General features: G+C 39.6%; 1 protein-coding gene across 2 annotated transcripts in view; it reads right to left on the bottom strand.

Annotated features, from left to right (window-relative positions):
* Positions 1 to 7,145: 7,145 nt before the first annotated feature.
* LOC150098291 (uncharacterized) overlaps positions 7,146 to 14,914 on the bottom strand; it is a 171,637-nt gene continuing 163,868 nt past the window's right edge. For both annotated transcript variants that reach the window (XM_090405583.1, XM_090405582.1), the window contains exon 7: positions 7,146 to 7,811. In XM_090405583.1, the coding sequence (XP_090261709.1) occupies positions 7,731 to 7,811 (81 nt within the window). In that variant the 3' untranslated portion in view covers positions 7,146 to 7,730. The remainder of the gene's footprint in view (positions 7,812 to 14,914) is intronic.

The raw sequence follows: 14,914 nt of genomic DNA, 5'->3' as shown, positions 1-14,914 counted from the left end.
ACGAAACCTCTAACATCGGACGATTACCTTGTGTTATAGGGGTAATAATAGTCGAAGCAGCAACTATTACGAAAGGAGGCAAATGAATGAGAAATTAATGAAGTCAGTTAGGAATGTTTTCACAATTCAGGCTGTTCGAAGAATAGAGAGTTGTCAGCATTATTATCTCACTTTGCTTTTTATTTTTCTATCGAAGCTTCCATCTAACAAGATAACAGTTGAACACTTACTATCTTTATGTCTGTAGAGCACTCTGATATGACTTGACGCTCTCTCTCTCTCTCTCCTTATCCAAGTTCCACAGCGCTTTTGCTCGCCTGGCTTATTGCCAAATTTTGAAGCTGATAACTTCCCAGCTGGCAAAAATAACAAGGGAAAGACAGTTGGTTTAGTGTAATCCTGGAGGCTGTGAAGAGGATTTTGTGGTAATCTTCTGAAGCTTTAAAAGATTTCATTGTAATCTCGAAGTATCGCGTGATTATCATAAAGAGAAGGTATGAGATGTCGTTGCCATATCGACGAGGGCTGCCTCGTTCCGATTCCGAAAAATAGAAAAACAGAGCAGCTGCCTTCTTCGAGGATTATTGATGACGTTTCTTCCTTCCTTCCTTACTGCGGACGTGTTCGATATTTAAATTTCCTTTCTTTAATGGGGAGGATTGGAACAAGAGGCTTCGGAAAACTAAAACTGCTTAGCTTTTGATGTTTCGGACTTTTTTAATGCCTTTAACACTCGAACAAATTAAACGTCTTTCGAGGAAAGACTTTAATTTGCTCGAGGCTTAAGTAAAACTCTACCAGAGAAACGAAATGAGGTGATTCATGTGGTAAGAACCAGCTTATCATTACTTTGGTCACTGGTGTGGACATCCGTTTACCAAATAAATTGGCATTCATGTTGAGAGAAAGATAAATATTTACGGGCTTTCATTTTAATTAAATATAATTCATATTAATTTTTATTTCCTTGAGGTTAGTTGAGTGGCAAAGCTTGGGTTGTCAATAAAATTAGTTGTACCCAGGTGCCTTTCGTAGACCGCCAGAAGAAACACTGTTATAACTTCAATCTTAGTCACCTACTAGAGGAACTTTTCCTTCGCTCTTTCCTTCAGACGGTTTTCGAGTTATTATTTGGCAAGAACATTCCCAAATTTCGGGTTTTCACTCCTACGACACAAGCAAAAACTATCATAGAAATCACGCAATTTCAAAAAATAATACGAATTTTAAGGTTTACTTCCACGAGATGGCAGCATTTGTCTCTGCTGTACTCTCGCTCTATCCTTTGGCCTATGAAATCATTTTAACCTTGGCTTTGCTATTAGTGATATGGGTGGGATTGGATGCCCGCTGATCTTCCAAAGTTAGATAGTGCCAAACTGCTCTTCAAATATTCTGGATCTTCCTCACTTGTCATCCTTCTAAGTGCATCGTGGTTGTTGTTTCTCTTGTAGGTAATGCAGATTGCAATCCTGTGTTGACTTCATTTCTTCTCCCAAGGCGCAATGCTCGTGCAGTCAATCTCAGTTCACTTGAAGTTTCATTTTGTTGCTTGAATTATTCTTTTCGATCTTTGGAACCAAACATTTGAACGACGACGTATCCTAAAAGCAATTCTTAACAGTATGGAAACATCTATTTCCCGCCCCACTCTAAATTCTCGTTTCTTTATCTGAGCCTTGGTTCTCCAAGAAATGCGCAAAGGCTGTGCAAGAGAAAAATCGTACGCATCGAACCTGGTTTCCAATGAAATCTTCATTTCCTTTTTTATACACCAAAGCCCGAAATAGTTGCAAGCAAATTATCAGCACGTCCGAAACTGAGGGCTAAAAACAAGATATTTGCGTTATCCAGATCAAAAGGGGATATAGGTTGATTCCTGAAACTGAGTACGATTGTGGTTAAGAAGCAGGTTCTTCTCACGGCGTGAGGAGTGCGTAGAATGGATTGCCAGTCGGTGTTATGAATGCATCTTCGCTGAACTTTTAAAGAAAGATGTGACAGTATTTCGCAACGAGCCCCTTTCTCCAATGAGTCTTTGACTCCTTATATGGATACCCTTGCATTTTGGAATTGACTCCACTTTTTGCATAGCAAAGAGATTTTGAGAGCTGTTATTGTTTTATGGAGCTAGTTCAAGACTATGTATGCACCTTTGGTAATTATATTAAAGTAAATGACGGCTCGGCTTAAGACAAAATTCGTATCTGTGGATCAAATACTAGTCTGTACCTCATTTTCCGACACTAATACATTTTAAAACGAATATTTGACAGTTGGATCTTTTGAATGGTGGTTCTATTGCATCATTGCTTTTTCTATGATCACAAACGTCTCCTGGTTCCGATAGCATTCCAACTGTACTTAAGATTTTTGCTCCAAGGTTAGCTCCTATTCTAGGTTGACTTTTTATACTCACAGTTCCCAATTATGTTTAGGCGGTAGCTTGGAAATTAACTCACACAACCCGTTCCTAAGAATAGCCACAAAACTTTGCCATCACTTTCCAATTTCACGCACTTCAGTTCATTCAAACGTAATGGAGAAAACCATAAAGATTGATCCTCCAAGATCCCTTGAATCCATTCCGGTAATAAACAACCACTAGTATGGATTAGAACCCATATTTTGATCTGCGATCGAATGTCATAGATGACTTTCCATCGCCAATGGATCTCCTTGCGTATGTCAGCCATCTTCGTGCAAAAGTTTAAGGAATCTCTATGATGCAACTGATCAGTTTTGCACAAAGACCAATTAAAAAGCTGGTCATAGCGTGTGTTTTCAGTATTGCCGGTTTTGTCTCGTCGCATATATCTTTAGATGCTGGACGGATCTTAATCTTAAAAATTGGTAATGGGTACTGTTTTTCCGCACCAGGTGTGGTTATTTCACATTTTCGTTTTTCTAGATTATATCCATACCCATACACGGTATTAATGTATTATAGGTTGATCAACCAACCGTGTATGGGTTCGACATAAAAAGAAATATAATAAAATAAACGATATCAATGGCCTTCTCCATTGGACTGCCAATTAAGCTCTCAGATTTTGCTATTACTCTTTCTCACTCACCTGCTTTACACAATTCTGCACTGATTTTCCATTTTCAGCCGTTTCCGTAGGTGACTTTGTAGGCTTTGCCCACAGAGTATTCCTGGTGAGATTTTTACAGGGTTGTTCACCACTGCTTTCCTCAACCCCCCTAATTTTATCCGTGGCTCAGAACCAGCATATGGCTGGGGCATATTGATGACTGTAATCCATGTGTGCTCACGGGGTTTGCCAGTACTTGGGGGGGGGGGGAACTCGAGTTTCAGGGCGAAAGATCCCCCTATCTCCGTATAAAACCGGAGTAAACTCACCTTTAGTAGAAAAAAGATCAGATAAAGGTTCTGCACGTCACTGACGGGAATCGAACCCTGGTCTTTCCTATCAAAGGGCTTCATCAATACAGACTGAGCTACGGAGGCTCCCCAATTCTTCACAATATCAACTTCTGCAATCTAAAATTCTGGTACAAAACAACAGGGATTTTGATTCCTTTTCCTTCTTTTTAAAACACTCAGATCTCGCGACAAGAAATTTCGTTCTTTGCGATTACTCTAATTTCAGATCTCTCTCTCTTGGCATAAACATGCAACAAATATCGCCTCCTCAGCATCCAAAAATCTGGCTGACCATGCAATGCTGTTCTCCATTTTACGTGTTCTTAATATTGACAACTTTCTTAGGTAACTTATCTTTTCAAAATAATTGCTATCTCTTCTGTGATCATATTAGTAAAGAGAGAAATACCATCGAAACTGGCCATAATTTCATCTTTTCGAAGATGGATTATTTTAAAAGATAAGTTATCTAAGAAAGTTACGTCTCTCCTGACCCACTGCGTAAATTCTGGAGACTTTCTTTTCAAACATACTAATTACGAACAGAACTTCGGCTTGGCAATGAGAAACCCATTATCTCCCATATAGGTAAACCTACATTTAGAAGTCTTTGAGGAAAAAACGCAATGAATTCCTTCCCAATAATGCCAAGATTATGCGAACGGTATATTAATGGTGTTTTCTTAATTTGGAGTAATAGATCGGATTCCTTAAAAGAGTTCCTGAACCATCTGAACAATGAACATCCCAAAATACAATTTAACGCGGAGTTGGAAGCTAATGGTTCTTTCCCGTTCCTGGGTGTGAAACTTACTCGTGTGTAAGAAACACTGAAGATCTCTATTTGTAGAACACCCGCAAATACCAACAAATACCTTATCATATCCGCCCCGAAAGCTTGGCATAATTTGTAAATTAGGCAAACGTGCTTGCTCTCTCTCCAGATAACAATTCTTCTGACAACCTTTCAGAAGAATTGTTATCGTAAATGACTATTAATAAGCTGCCGTTTAATCCACCTGATCACCGTATTGAAGACAGTAATGATGCGTAAGGTTTGATACCTCTTCTGTATATCAGCTCCGTTTCACCAAACCTAGCTAAAATTCTAAAACCTAAAGTATCCTGGAGTTTACCGTTTTTGGTGTGACTGCAATGTGCTATATTTTGTCAAGACGGAGAAATCCACTGGGCTGAGTTTGGAAGGTGGACATATGAGAGGCATTACGTATGGCAGAACTAGAGTCAGCGCACTATCTAATCACGTCCTCAGTTCTACTCGCTCTAAGGAGGAAGATTCTGTCATTGTTCCAGTGTTCTGGAACAAATCAGAAATATTTTAGATGCTATAATAAACTGGAGAGAAGAATTGTGGAATAAACAGAACCCCAGCTATAACCTGTTCGGCATTTTTCAACTACCCAAGTTTGGCGCACACGAGCTCATGTAAGGTACAAATGGATAGCTGACATTTGAAGCCGCTTTGGATGCGATAGTATTGTTGGACACATTCACACAGGCTTCAAATGTCAGCAATCCATTTGTACCTTAATTTATAGCTGTAGTTCTCTTGAAGTGTTTATTTTATTTCTTAATCTTTTCATGTCATGCGCTCGGTGACTCTTCTAAGAAGACGAAACTACTTGTGCGTTCAAATAGTTTTATCATCTTTTTACAACTTCTGTTACTAGAAGTACTTGATTTTATTCAAGTGCAGAAGAATCGTAGTAATGAAAGCTTTTCCGGCATAATTTCTCTAAAAGAGAGGTGATATGTTCTGACATGAAAGTTTTTATCATGCCTCAAATTCTCACCCACATTCCAAACCCTTTCCAACAGAAAGTGTACAAAAACAATTAAAAGAGAGAAAAAACCCGCCCATACTCATCCTACACTGAAACAAGCAATAAATTTACATTTATTGCTTGTTTCAGTGTAGGATACCCTGCCGATAGTAGTTCTAAATCTGACTTCGTAAAAGTGAAATGGAAGCCGTGCCTTTTGCTCCCTTTCAAAGGCCATCAGACGCAACTTCTCCTCATCTGATCTCGCCCTTCTCTCATCCGGACTGCATCATTTTTACAGCACCTGAAAACAAAGTTTTTAAAAGACGGAAGACAGAAGAAAGAAGTAAAAAAAATCTTTCTTGACACCATACGTTTCGTCCAACTCCTATACACACGTCAAGGCACATCACCTTCTACTACTATCGCGTACTCTGAGAAACGCATGCCTCCTATGGTTTTCCATAAAAAAAAAGACATAAGAAGAAGACTGAACAACCTGGACACTAATCATCTGTACTTAGTTGACACTTATCCCAATGCAAGGAAGCAATCGTATATCCAGTCTATTCCAAAAAGAGATAGAAATCTACCATCAAACTACCGACCGACCACTATGAACCCATTCCTATAAAATAATCGAAAAAGAAAGTCAAAAGACTCACCAGTTAATCAGCGATGCCAGTACGGATTCCGCAATTCACTGTCCACGGCTGACCTCTTGGCTTACATGACCCACTTCTTGATGTGCTATGAGAAGGTTCGGAGAAACATAAGCTGTCGCTGTTGAAATTTCCGGAGCTTTTGATCGCCTGTGGCATCGATGCCTGCTAAGCAAATTGCCATTAATTGGTCTACCTACCACTAACTGTAATGGGCAGCCAGCTTTCTTTCTGGTAGTTCACGGCGTGTCATGATGGATGGCTCCCACTCCGCCACCAATGTAGGCGTTCAGGGCTGTTCTATCAACCGTCTTCTTTTTACTATATATGTGACTTACTCTCAATCACCACTAATCCTATTTATTGTACTCATTTGACAAACCATGCAGTGCTTAGACATCCCAAGCTGCAATATCATCTTACAAGTGCCTTAAACATTAATCTTTAAGCTATCCTTCAATGAGACGAGACCAGCCTTACCTTTTTTCTCGTAAAAGAGAGTAGCTCATCAACGCTTCCCCTTAGTAATACACAAATCAGGTATCATGAGCTCCCCCCCCCCCTCTCTCTCTCTCCTTGGACTAACGTTTATCTCCAGTCTCTGCTGGAGGTCAACACATCAGATCAATCGTTTTCTCAGCATGTAAAAAACAAAGGATTCTTTCCACTCATGTCACCAATCCAACCACTAATCTATAAACCCATATCTGCCAATCCGTAGATTACTGCTCACTTTTATGGAGTGGTTCACCTATAACACTTAGAAGTATTCTCAACACTGTCCAGAAGATAGCAAATCGGATCAATGATCCTCTCTTAGAGACTCACTTCAACGAACCCCTGTGTCACAGATGCACAGTTTCAGCACTGCATATGTTCTACAGGATCTTCCATAGCCACTGCTTCACGAAACCAGCAACCATCATTCTTCCACTTTCCGTTGGGCCTATTCAAAATAAGAGCAACAGCTGTCTTAGCATCCCCTTTCAGTGTATTGAAAACACACTGAACCTGCTTCTCCTCTTCATCTGTAATTTCACTACCTGCGTCGCTTGGAGCACCCTTCCCACGAAGTGTTCCCTAACAACTCCAGCATCCAACACATCAAGAAAAATATCTTAATCCTTATGTACATCCCACACATAGATGCGTTGTAGGTTCTTCAACCTCTCGGATATGTGAAAAAAATGTTTGGCGCATGTTTAGCAATGTTAGAATTTTTGCTGAGTATTTGAAAAACTCGAGCCATGATGGTATTTCTTTATTTTAGTGTATTACAAAAACGTTCATAAGATATCACGTGGTGGTATTTCTTCTGAAAAAGAGTTGAAAGCACCTACAAATGCGTGGTCAGGGATGGAAACTAATATCGGTACAAAACAACAAATTCTACTTCGAGTGCTTCGTATACTTTGTAATTTGGTTCGGATCGTACGTTCTGCATTTCACAGATCTTGCTTGTACTGTGGATAAAGGTGAAGGAGTCTCCTGGAACTGAAATCAGAAATAGAGATGTTTTTTGTAGAGAGGTGTTCAAGCACCAGAATTCATTCTGCTTGGCTTGGTCTAATGAGTGCATTAAATGGAAACAGGTGAGTGTCAAAAGTGCGCGCACAGAAGTCGCTCCAGACTGTTGAATTCGTTATTTCTTCAGTAGAAGGCGCGGGTGGTGCTCTGCCGCTTCCGGTGAAAAAAGGCATGACGGATGGTGCTTTGATGTCGATGCGTGAGGGGGATTTCCATCGCATGAAGAGAGTGTAATCCATGAAAGACCATTTCGCAAGCATTTGTCTCAATTTGTCGTGCTTTTGCTCTTCTTAAAGGCAAAGCCTGGAGATCAGACATTGTGACAAACAGCCCGTCATAATTCTGAGAAAGCCCAGTCGCCGATGCTCAACGCAGTTGTGGAGAGTCGGGTTCTTGTCCGTTTTCCACAGACACGCTGCTTATCAGAGGCACTTCGGCACTTTGAACCTGCAGGAAAGAAAAAAAAAATTAGGAATCACAACTACACTTTGTATTTGCATTTCGCTTTAACATATAAGCTTACGAAGAGTTTTGCATGTTAAAGCTCTACTAAACGGAATACATCTACCATAGAACCAAATTAAAAGAAAAAAAAAAGCTTGAAATACCGTGAAAGAGTATCCGTGATTCTAGGTTTCTCTGTGACTCAATGGAGCGTTTTCTGTACAAGGCGCCGTTTAATTTTTTGTGACGTGAATGCTGAAGTCTGGATTTTGATCGGGTGTCGAGATGCATGATGTGGTTAGCGTATCCGCTCTCCAGCCCAAAAGCTGTGGGTTCGAATCCCGCCGTGGGCATGGATGTTTGTGATTGTCTGTGAAAGTAGTAGTGGTGGTGGTCGGCGGTAGATGGCGTTAGTGTAGATGGTGTAGTAGTTGGTGGAGACGGAGAGTTGTAGAGTAGATGCCCTCGCTCGATGAGTCTTTGGACTCCCTGGAGGTGTCACGTAATAATAAAAATTTTCACGAGACACAAAATTGACCGTTTTCAAGTGTTGCGCAAAATTATTGAGAAATATGTTTTTAACAAAATATTGAATTGTTGGTACAACAGGAGTATTATTAGGGTTCGAGTGAAAATTTAAGCCTTTATGATTTCTTAATTAAAAACAATTTTATGTGCAGAAAGAAAGTAGAATAAAAATTATGCGTGCGCAATTATACCAGCGAAAGCAATACTGTTCCGAAAAAAAAAAGTTCCCACTTTCTTGCAGCATTTGAGGTTTCTAAGAAAATATTTCCCTAGCAACATGCATCACGGACAGAACGAACGGAAGCAGGAAAAAAAGTTTTTTCTGTTTTTAAAAAGAAACATATTTTTAAATTTCTATCTCTGCATTTTGTTTTCTAAGCCTCTTTCATTTTACTTACGTTTGTCAATATGTAGGGATTCAAGGCAGTCGAAAGTCTATGACCAAGAGAGAAGTCAGTGATATCTGGAATCTTAGTTGGATCAAGAAATTACAGAATGATGGGGGGGGGCTTCATGGTCGAGCTGAGGTTTCTTTGTTTGTAGTTAGACAACAAGCCATTGCCATTTATGCATATTAATTGAGGTTTTCGCGCGACTGTCATGCAGAATGAAAGGTTTGAGTTTCCGAAATGAAATTAGATCTCTTACCTTCATTTGAGTTCTTCGTATGGAATGATACGGGAGGTGAACCCGGATCATTCCAAGCAAAGAGCGTCGATCGCCGTTAGCGACTCAGTTACAGAAACTCAATCAGACAGTGGAAGAGCATTTCCTTCATGTCGATCGAAAATCCCGACTGAAATGCGTTTCAATGCTTTCAATTATAACTGCTCGCATGAAAGGCATAAACCTGTCAGAGCAGATTCCACAGCGCTGTTTGTAATTCTTTGCCCGAAATGCCATTCACAGAAAGGCGGAATGCCTTTATTCGAGTAGCTTCCCTGCATATTACAGAGCAAATCCAATCCTTAATTGTCACTTGCACTAGAAAACTCCCCTTCCTCTAAAATAATAATAATAATAATAACGACCAGACACGTTTGCTTTACCACCGCATGCCCCGGCATCGTCAATGCAGGTTTTGGCTAAGTCTATTCCTTCGCACACTCCTTACTATTTCTGTGACACCTTTTTATTTCCTCTACTTGAAACTATTGAAAACGGTCTTAAAGAAAGGCGACGGAGTTACCAGCAGAGGGTGTCGTTCAGGTCGATGGTGAAAGCTTCAAACTTGTTCAGGAAGATGAGATCCTTGAATCATCCGGCATTTACCATTCGACAAAAAAAAAAAAAAACCAGAACAAATACGGAGGTATTTGTTGTAAGCAGTGACCTAAAGCCAACTATTCATTTTACGACCACCATTCCTAACGATCCTCTGTACTAACCTAACGCTCTGGATCTCAAGTCCTTCCAAGCACATAATCTCTTTCAAATTTCATCTTTTGGAACGCCCTTCCCTTATCGATTCTCACCCTCGTGTCCTTTGGTACTACAAATGGTACTGCCAAATGGGAAGATTTCCGTGGTTTAAAAAACCACATTTTTAAAATTGAGGGCGATCTCAGAAGAAAAAAGCTTACTGCAGCTGGCTTGAGACAAACAGTGCGGCTTCATTCGCAGTCCACACTGAAACGATACAAAACCATTATTAAAAGGTCTAAGTCTAACTATGATAGCGATAAATATAGAAAATCCATCGTCAATGCCAACTGCGTATACTGGTCCATGGAAAAAGCTGTTGGGACCAACTTCTGTCCATCTGTCTTACACCTTTTTCTCTCTTTTTCAAACATACAAAAAAGACGATAACTTTCCACCTTCAAATTATCGATAAATTGCTTTCCTCTTAGTGTTGTCTAAAGCAGTGGAGAAGGCCACCAACAGAACTTCTTTGACATCTGATGAACTGTCAACATATGAATGACTATATGAATTTCTACAGTTAAGGCCCACAACAGTTCTCGCCTACATCACAAACCTCCATTGAAACGTTAGGAGAAAAAATATACTATTGCACTTGGCATTTCCGAGGCATTTGACAGGGTATGGCATCGACAGCTTTTCTGCAATTTGCCTTGGGAATGCCAAGTGCAACACTCGTACGTTCCTGCAATCTTTTGGACTGTCAGTTTTCTCTCATGTCTTTCGCTAATCGTAATGATGAAAGGTGCTCTATCTTCAGATTTTCCGACGAATGAAGGTATTCTCCAGGACTGTTATTTCCTCCACCTTCTTCCTCATATACATAAACGAACTTCTCGTATTGACTTCGAAGACTATTCACAGTTTTGCCGATGACAGCAGTCTCCGTTCATCTCACTAATACGACAGACCTTTGCTCAAACATCTTCCAAGCTTCAAGGTGGTCTTCGTTAGGAATTGATGGTCTGAAAAGTTCTCGGCCTCGACCATAGCTGACAAGATTTTTCTTCCAAGTTGGTACATCTGTCATAAGCATCCGTGTGAAATTGCAAGTCATTCTATCAAGTAGTTTGTTTTTTACAGCTGTCTGAAGCAAAAGTGTTGTCTGTATCTCTTGAAATGGATAAAATTGAGTATCGTGCTGTTATAAAATTCTTTGTAACAGGAAGTTTAACGCCAAAAGAAATACATTCGAAGTTCATAAAAGTTTGTGGCGACAATTAAGTAATGGGCGGCCGAGTTTAAACATGGCCGTACCAGCCTTGAAGATGATCCATAAAGGCCCATAAAGTGTAACAACACCAGAAATCATTGATCAAGTGCACGATATGCTATTGGATGACCAGCGAATCAAAATGCGTGAAATTGCTGAGACTATAGGCATTTCAAAAGAACGTATAGGATATATTTTGTATGAAGAATTGCAAATGAAAAAGCTTTGTGCAAGATGGGTGCCGCGCTTGCTCACAGCAGATCAAAAACGCACTCGCATGAAAATCTCTGACCAGTGCTTGGAGGAAAGGTCATGGCATCGGTGTTTTGGGATGCTAAAGGCATTTTGTTTATTAATTATCTTGAAAAGGGTAACACAATAACCGGGGAATATTATTCCGATCATTTAACCAGAAATTTGCAGAAGAAAAAAATCATCTTTCATCAGGACAATGCATCTGACCACAAAGGTGTTTTGGCAATGGGAAAATTAAGGGATCTGCACTATGAATTGTTGGAACATCCACCCTATTCCCCAGATTTGGCTCCCTCTTACTTCTATCTCTTCCCAAAACTAAAACCCTTCCTCGCTGGTCAGCGTTTTTCTTCGAATCAAGAAGTGATTGCAGCTGTAGAGGGGTATTTTGCAGATCTTACTGAGAACCACTACAGGAACGGGATAATGACGCTGGAATAAATGTATTAGGGAAATTATGTTAAAAAATAAAAATAATTTTGAAATTATAAATTCGTTTTTTCATTGGTAAACCGAGAACTTTTCGAACCACCCTCGTACAATAAGTGCCCTAAACACTGATCTCCACACCATCGTGCAAGAAACGATAACAACTTAACCCCTTGAATACTTCCGAAACATAGTTTGTTTAATTTATTCTCGCAAAAAAGAACTTCGTTTTTTCTCCCTCTTACCTTTGATAGTGCTCAACGTAGAAGTTAAACAGTTAGGATCAGATCTGTCTTGTCAGACTGACTATCACTCACAGCCTCTTCTGGCATAATCACATCACCTCCATTGAGTCCTCAGCTTCTAGACGAGATGGCACCTTCTTTTGCTCAAAACGTTACTTCTCTTCTCTCCAGTTGCCTACTTCGTACATATCTCAAATCTGCCCACTCGTGGATACTGCTTTCACATTTGCAGTGGTGCAAATAAATTCTCTCTACAAATTCTTGATGTTCAGCAGAACGCAGTTGTGTTAAATGGTGACTCCCCTCTCTCAAACTCTCTTCAGTCACTGTGTTTTAGACAATTTCTTTTACAGATGGATTTTAGCAGAACTGGAATCCATCACCACCTCATTTCTGTTAAATACACAATAATATGAGGAACAGATTCGCAATATCCATTTATAGTCGAATTGCATACTTACTGAAACTGTCTCTTAGCCATCTTTCATTCCATCTACCTCAGTTCTGAGGAATTCCCCACGAAGTATTTTCAAAGAGCTTCAACCTCCAACTCTACAAAAGCAATATCAATAGATTGCTTTTGATCCCTGCCTACACAGAAGTATTTAATTGCTACAGACCTTGTGGTATTTGCTTGTGATATAAAAATGTTTATTATCAGAGTTTAATATCGAAAAATCAGCGAATTCTTTCTTTATTTTGTATTTTAAACATTTCGGAATCGATTAAAAATCTTGTCTTGTTAGCTCGCCTTAAATTGAAGAATTATTCTTGGAAAAGGGAATTGAGCAGTCATTGATCAGAATGCATCTCTTACATTAGTTTTACTTTCTTCTGAGATCTCTTCCCTTCCAAGATCAAGTTTTTATGTTGGGACATTTTTTTCCATCAGCAGCTTCATTAGGATTTGACACTTCTTTCTTTACAATAACGACAACGCTCTGATGATGTTGTGTTTAATGTCTTGTACTGAAGTAATTTTGCATGTAATATCTGGAAGTTTTCTTTCTTGTATGCTAACTCGCGAACTTCGGATCTTTTTACTAATTTTATCAGATTTAATCTGATTCGTACCATTCGGACAAGAAAGTAACGGCAGAACGGACCTGTTTGGAATTGTTTTGCGCCATGGTGCTTATGATTTTAAAGGAGACGATTTCGTTTTTAATCCAGCGGATGTAGGAGATAATTACGGGAATTTGTTGCTTTGCGTGTTGTTGTTGGCTTTGTCGGTAGCATCCACAGGAGTAGATTGATGGCAAAACGGATCAGTCACTTCCACATTTGGCGGAAGTTAACTTTGTTAAAATCGAGACAATTTATTGTGAAAATGCAGCTGGAACAGTTTGTTTTGGCTTCGCTCGAAACGCAGTTGTGGCAGAGCGCAGTCGGCATGAGTCTCCACGGGATGCTAAGGCGGAAACGGCAGTGATTGGAAGAGATCGTAACGTCGTTGTTAGCCGTGAATGACCGGACACACCCGAGATACATCGGGTATTTGGGACCTAATTTTGATGATGATAATAGAAAGAAATCTCCAGAAAATTACGCTATCTTTAGAAATGAGAATTCCAAAGGTAAAATGTTCATTCATCATTATTGAAATTTCGTGTTTAGGTTGTGGCTGTTCGTGATTTTTCAGGCGATATGAAACAAGGTGGGTTTCTCACATTTATTCAGGGTCACTTCTCTGACTAGTGCGTTTGCGAGGGCAAAAAGTCGAGTTTCCAGAAAAACCAATGTACTGTTTACGTGTGTACAGGAAGGTTCTTAAAACCACTAACGCACAACAGAGTCGTAATCGAAGAAATGGTGAGAAAGAAGGAAGCTGTCAAGGTGTTTCTAGAACAGATCGAGATTATAAACCTGAGCGGGTGGAACCTTAGAAGAAGGCCGTTCCAAAGAACTGAAGCAGACAGAATGGAAGAGGATGAACAGAATTTTGTTCGGTGAGTTTGAAGGCGAACTGTGTATGGATTTGACTGACTGCTCGTGTTTGTACAGGATCAGAAGAAAGTTCAAAAACGATGATGACGATGCTGATCAGTTCAGCGAAACACGAAAATACTTATCGAAGTGCCATCAAGATAAAATCCGACGACGCGGATGAGAAAGGGGTGGAGCGAATCTGTGAGAGGAGTCATCAATTAATAAGATGCACCCCTTATGAATAGCAAAAAGAATTTCTTATCTATATATTTTTATTATAAATTTCATATTATGGAACAGAATTTAGGAAAATTATGCGTGCGATCTGAGGGCAGCTGCTGCTTTAAGTTATAATAAATATAAAGCTACAAACAGCTATCAAATACACCTCCGTCATTGGTATCCGGAGAGTTCATCGAAAAACAGTTTACCGAAAGACAATTCATCGAAGGCAATTCATCGAACAACAATTCATCGAAAAAGCAACTCACCGAATAAACAATTCATCGAAAATCAGTTTATCGAACAACAATTAATCGAAAAAGCAATTCATCGAAAGACAATTCCCCGAAAAAGCAATTCACCGATGAGCAGTTAATCGAAAAGACAATTCATCGAAACGCAATTGATCGAAAAGCAACAATTCATCGAAAAATCACAATTCATCGAAAATACAGTTCACCGAAAAATGAATTATAAGGCGTGTGGGGGCGAAGATGTGTGTGCAATTTTTTTTTGTTTGTTTGTTTTGGATTATTTTGAGAGGTATATATCTTTTTATTATCCTATTATTTATAACTACTATTTATCCTACTTCGTTTGGAAAGCGATTTTTTGGCGGGGCATACTGGTTGCAGTGAATGATAGCCACTGAGGCGGGTATAGTTGAGATGTTAAAAGAATATTTCATAAAGGGATTTCATCCTCGTGAAATTTTTAGCTCATATTCTAACCGTTGATGAAACATGGCTTCGTCACTATGACCCAGAGAACAAACAACAGTCAATGGAGTGGAGACACAAAGGTTCTCCATGGCCAAAGAAGTTTCGAACCAAACAGTCAGCAGGGAAAGTTCTTGCCAT

This window comes from Typopeltis vanoorti, chromosome 15, assembly GCF_054136105.1.
Source record: "Typopeltis vanoorti isolate ZY-2024b chromosome 15, IOZ_Tvanoo_1.0, whole genome shotgun sequence".
Lineage (NCBI taxonomy): Eukaryota > Metazoa > Arthropoda > Arachnida > Uropygi > Thelyphonidae > Typopeltis > Typopeltis vanoorti.
This window is presented reverse-complemented; position numbering and strand designations above follow the sequence as displayed.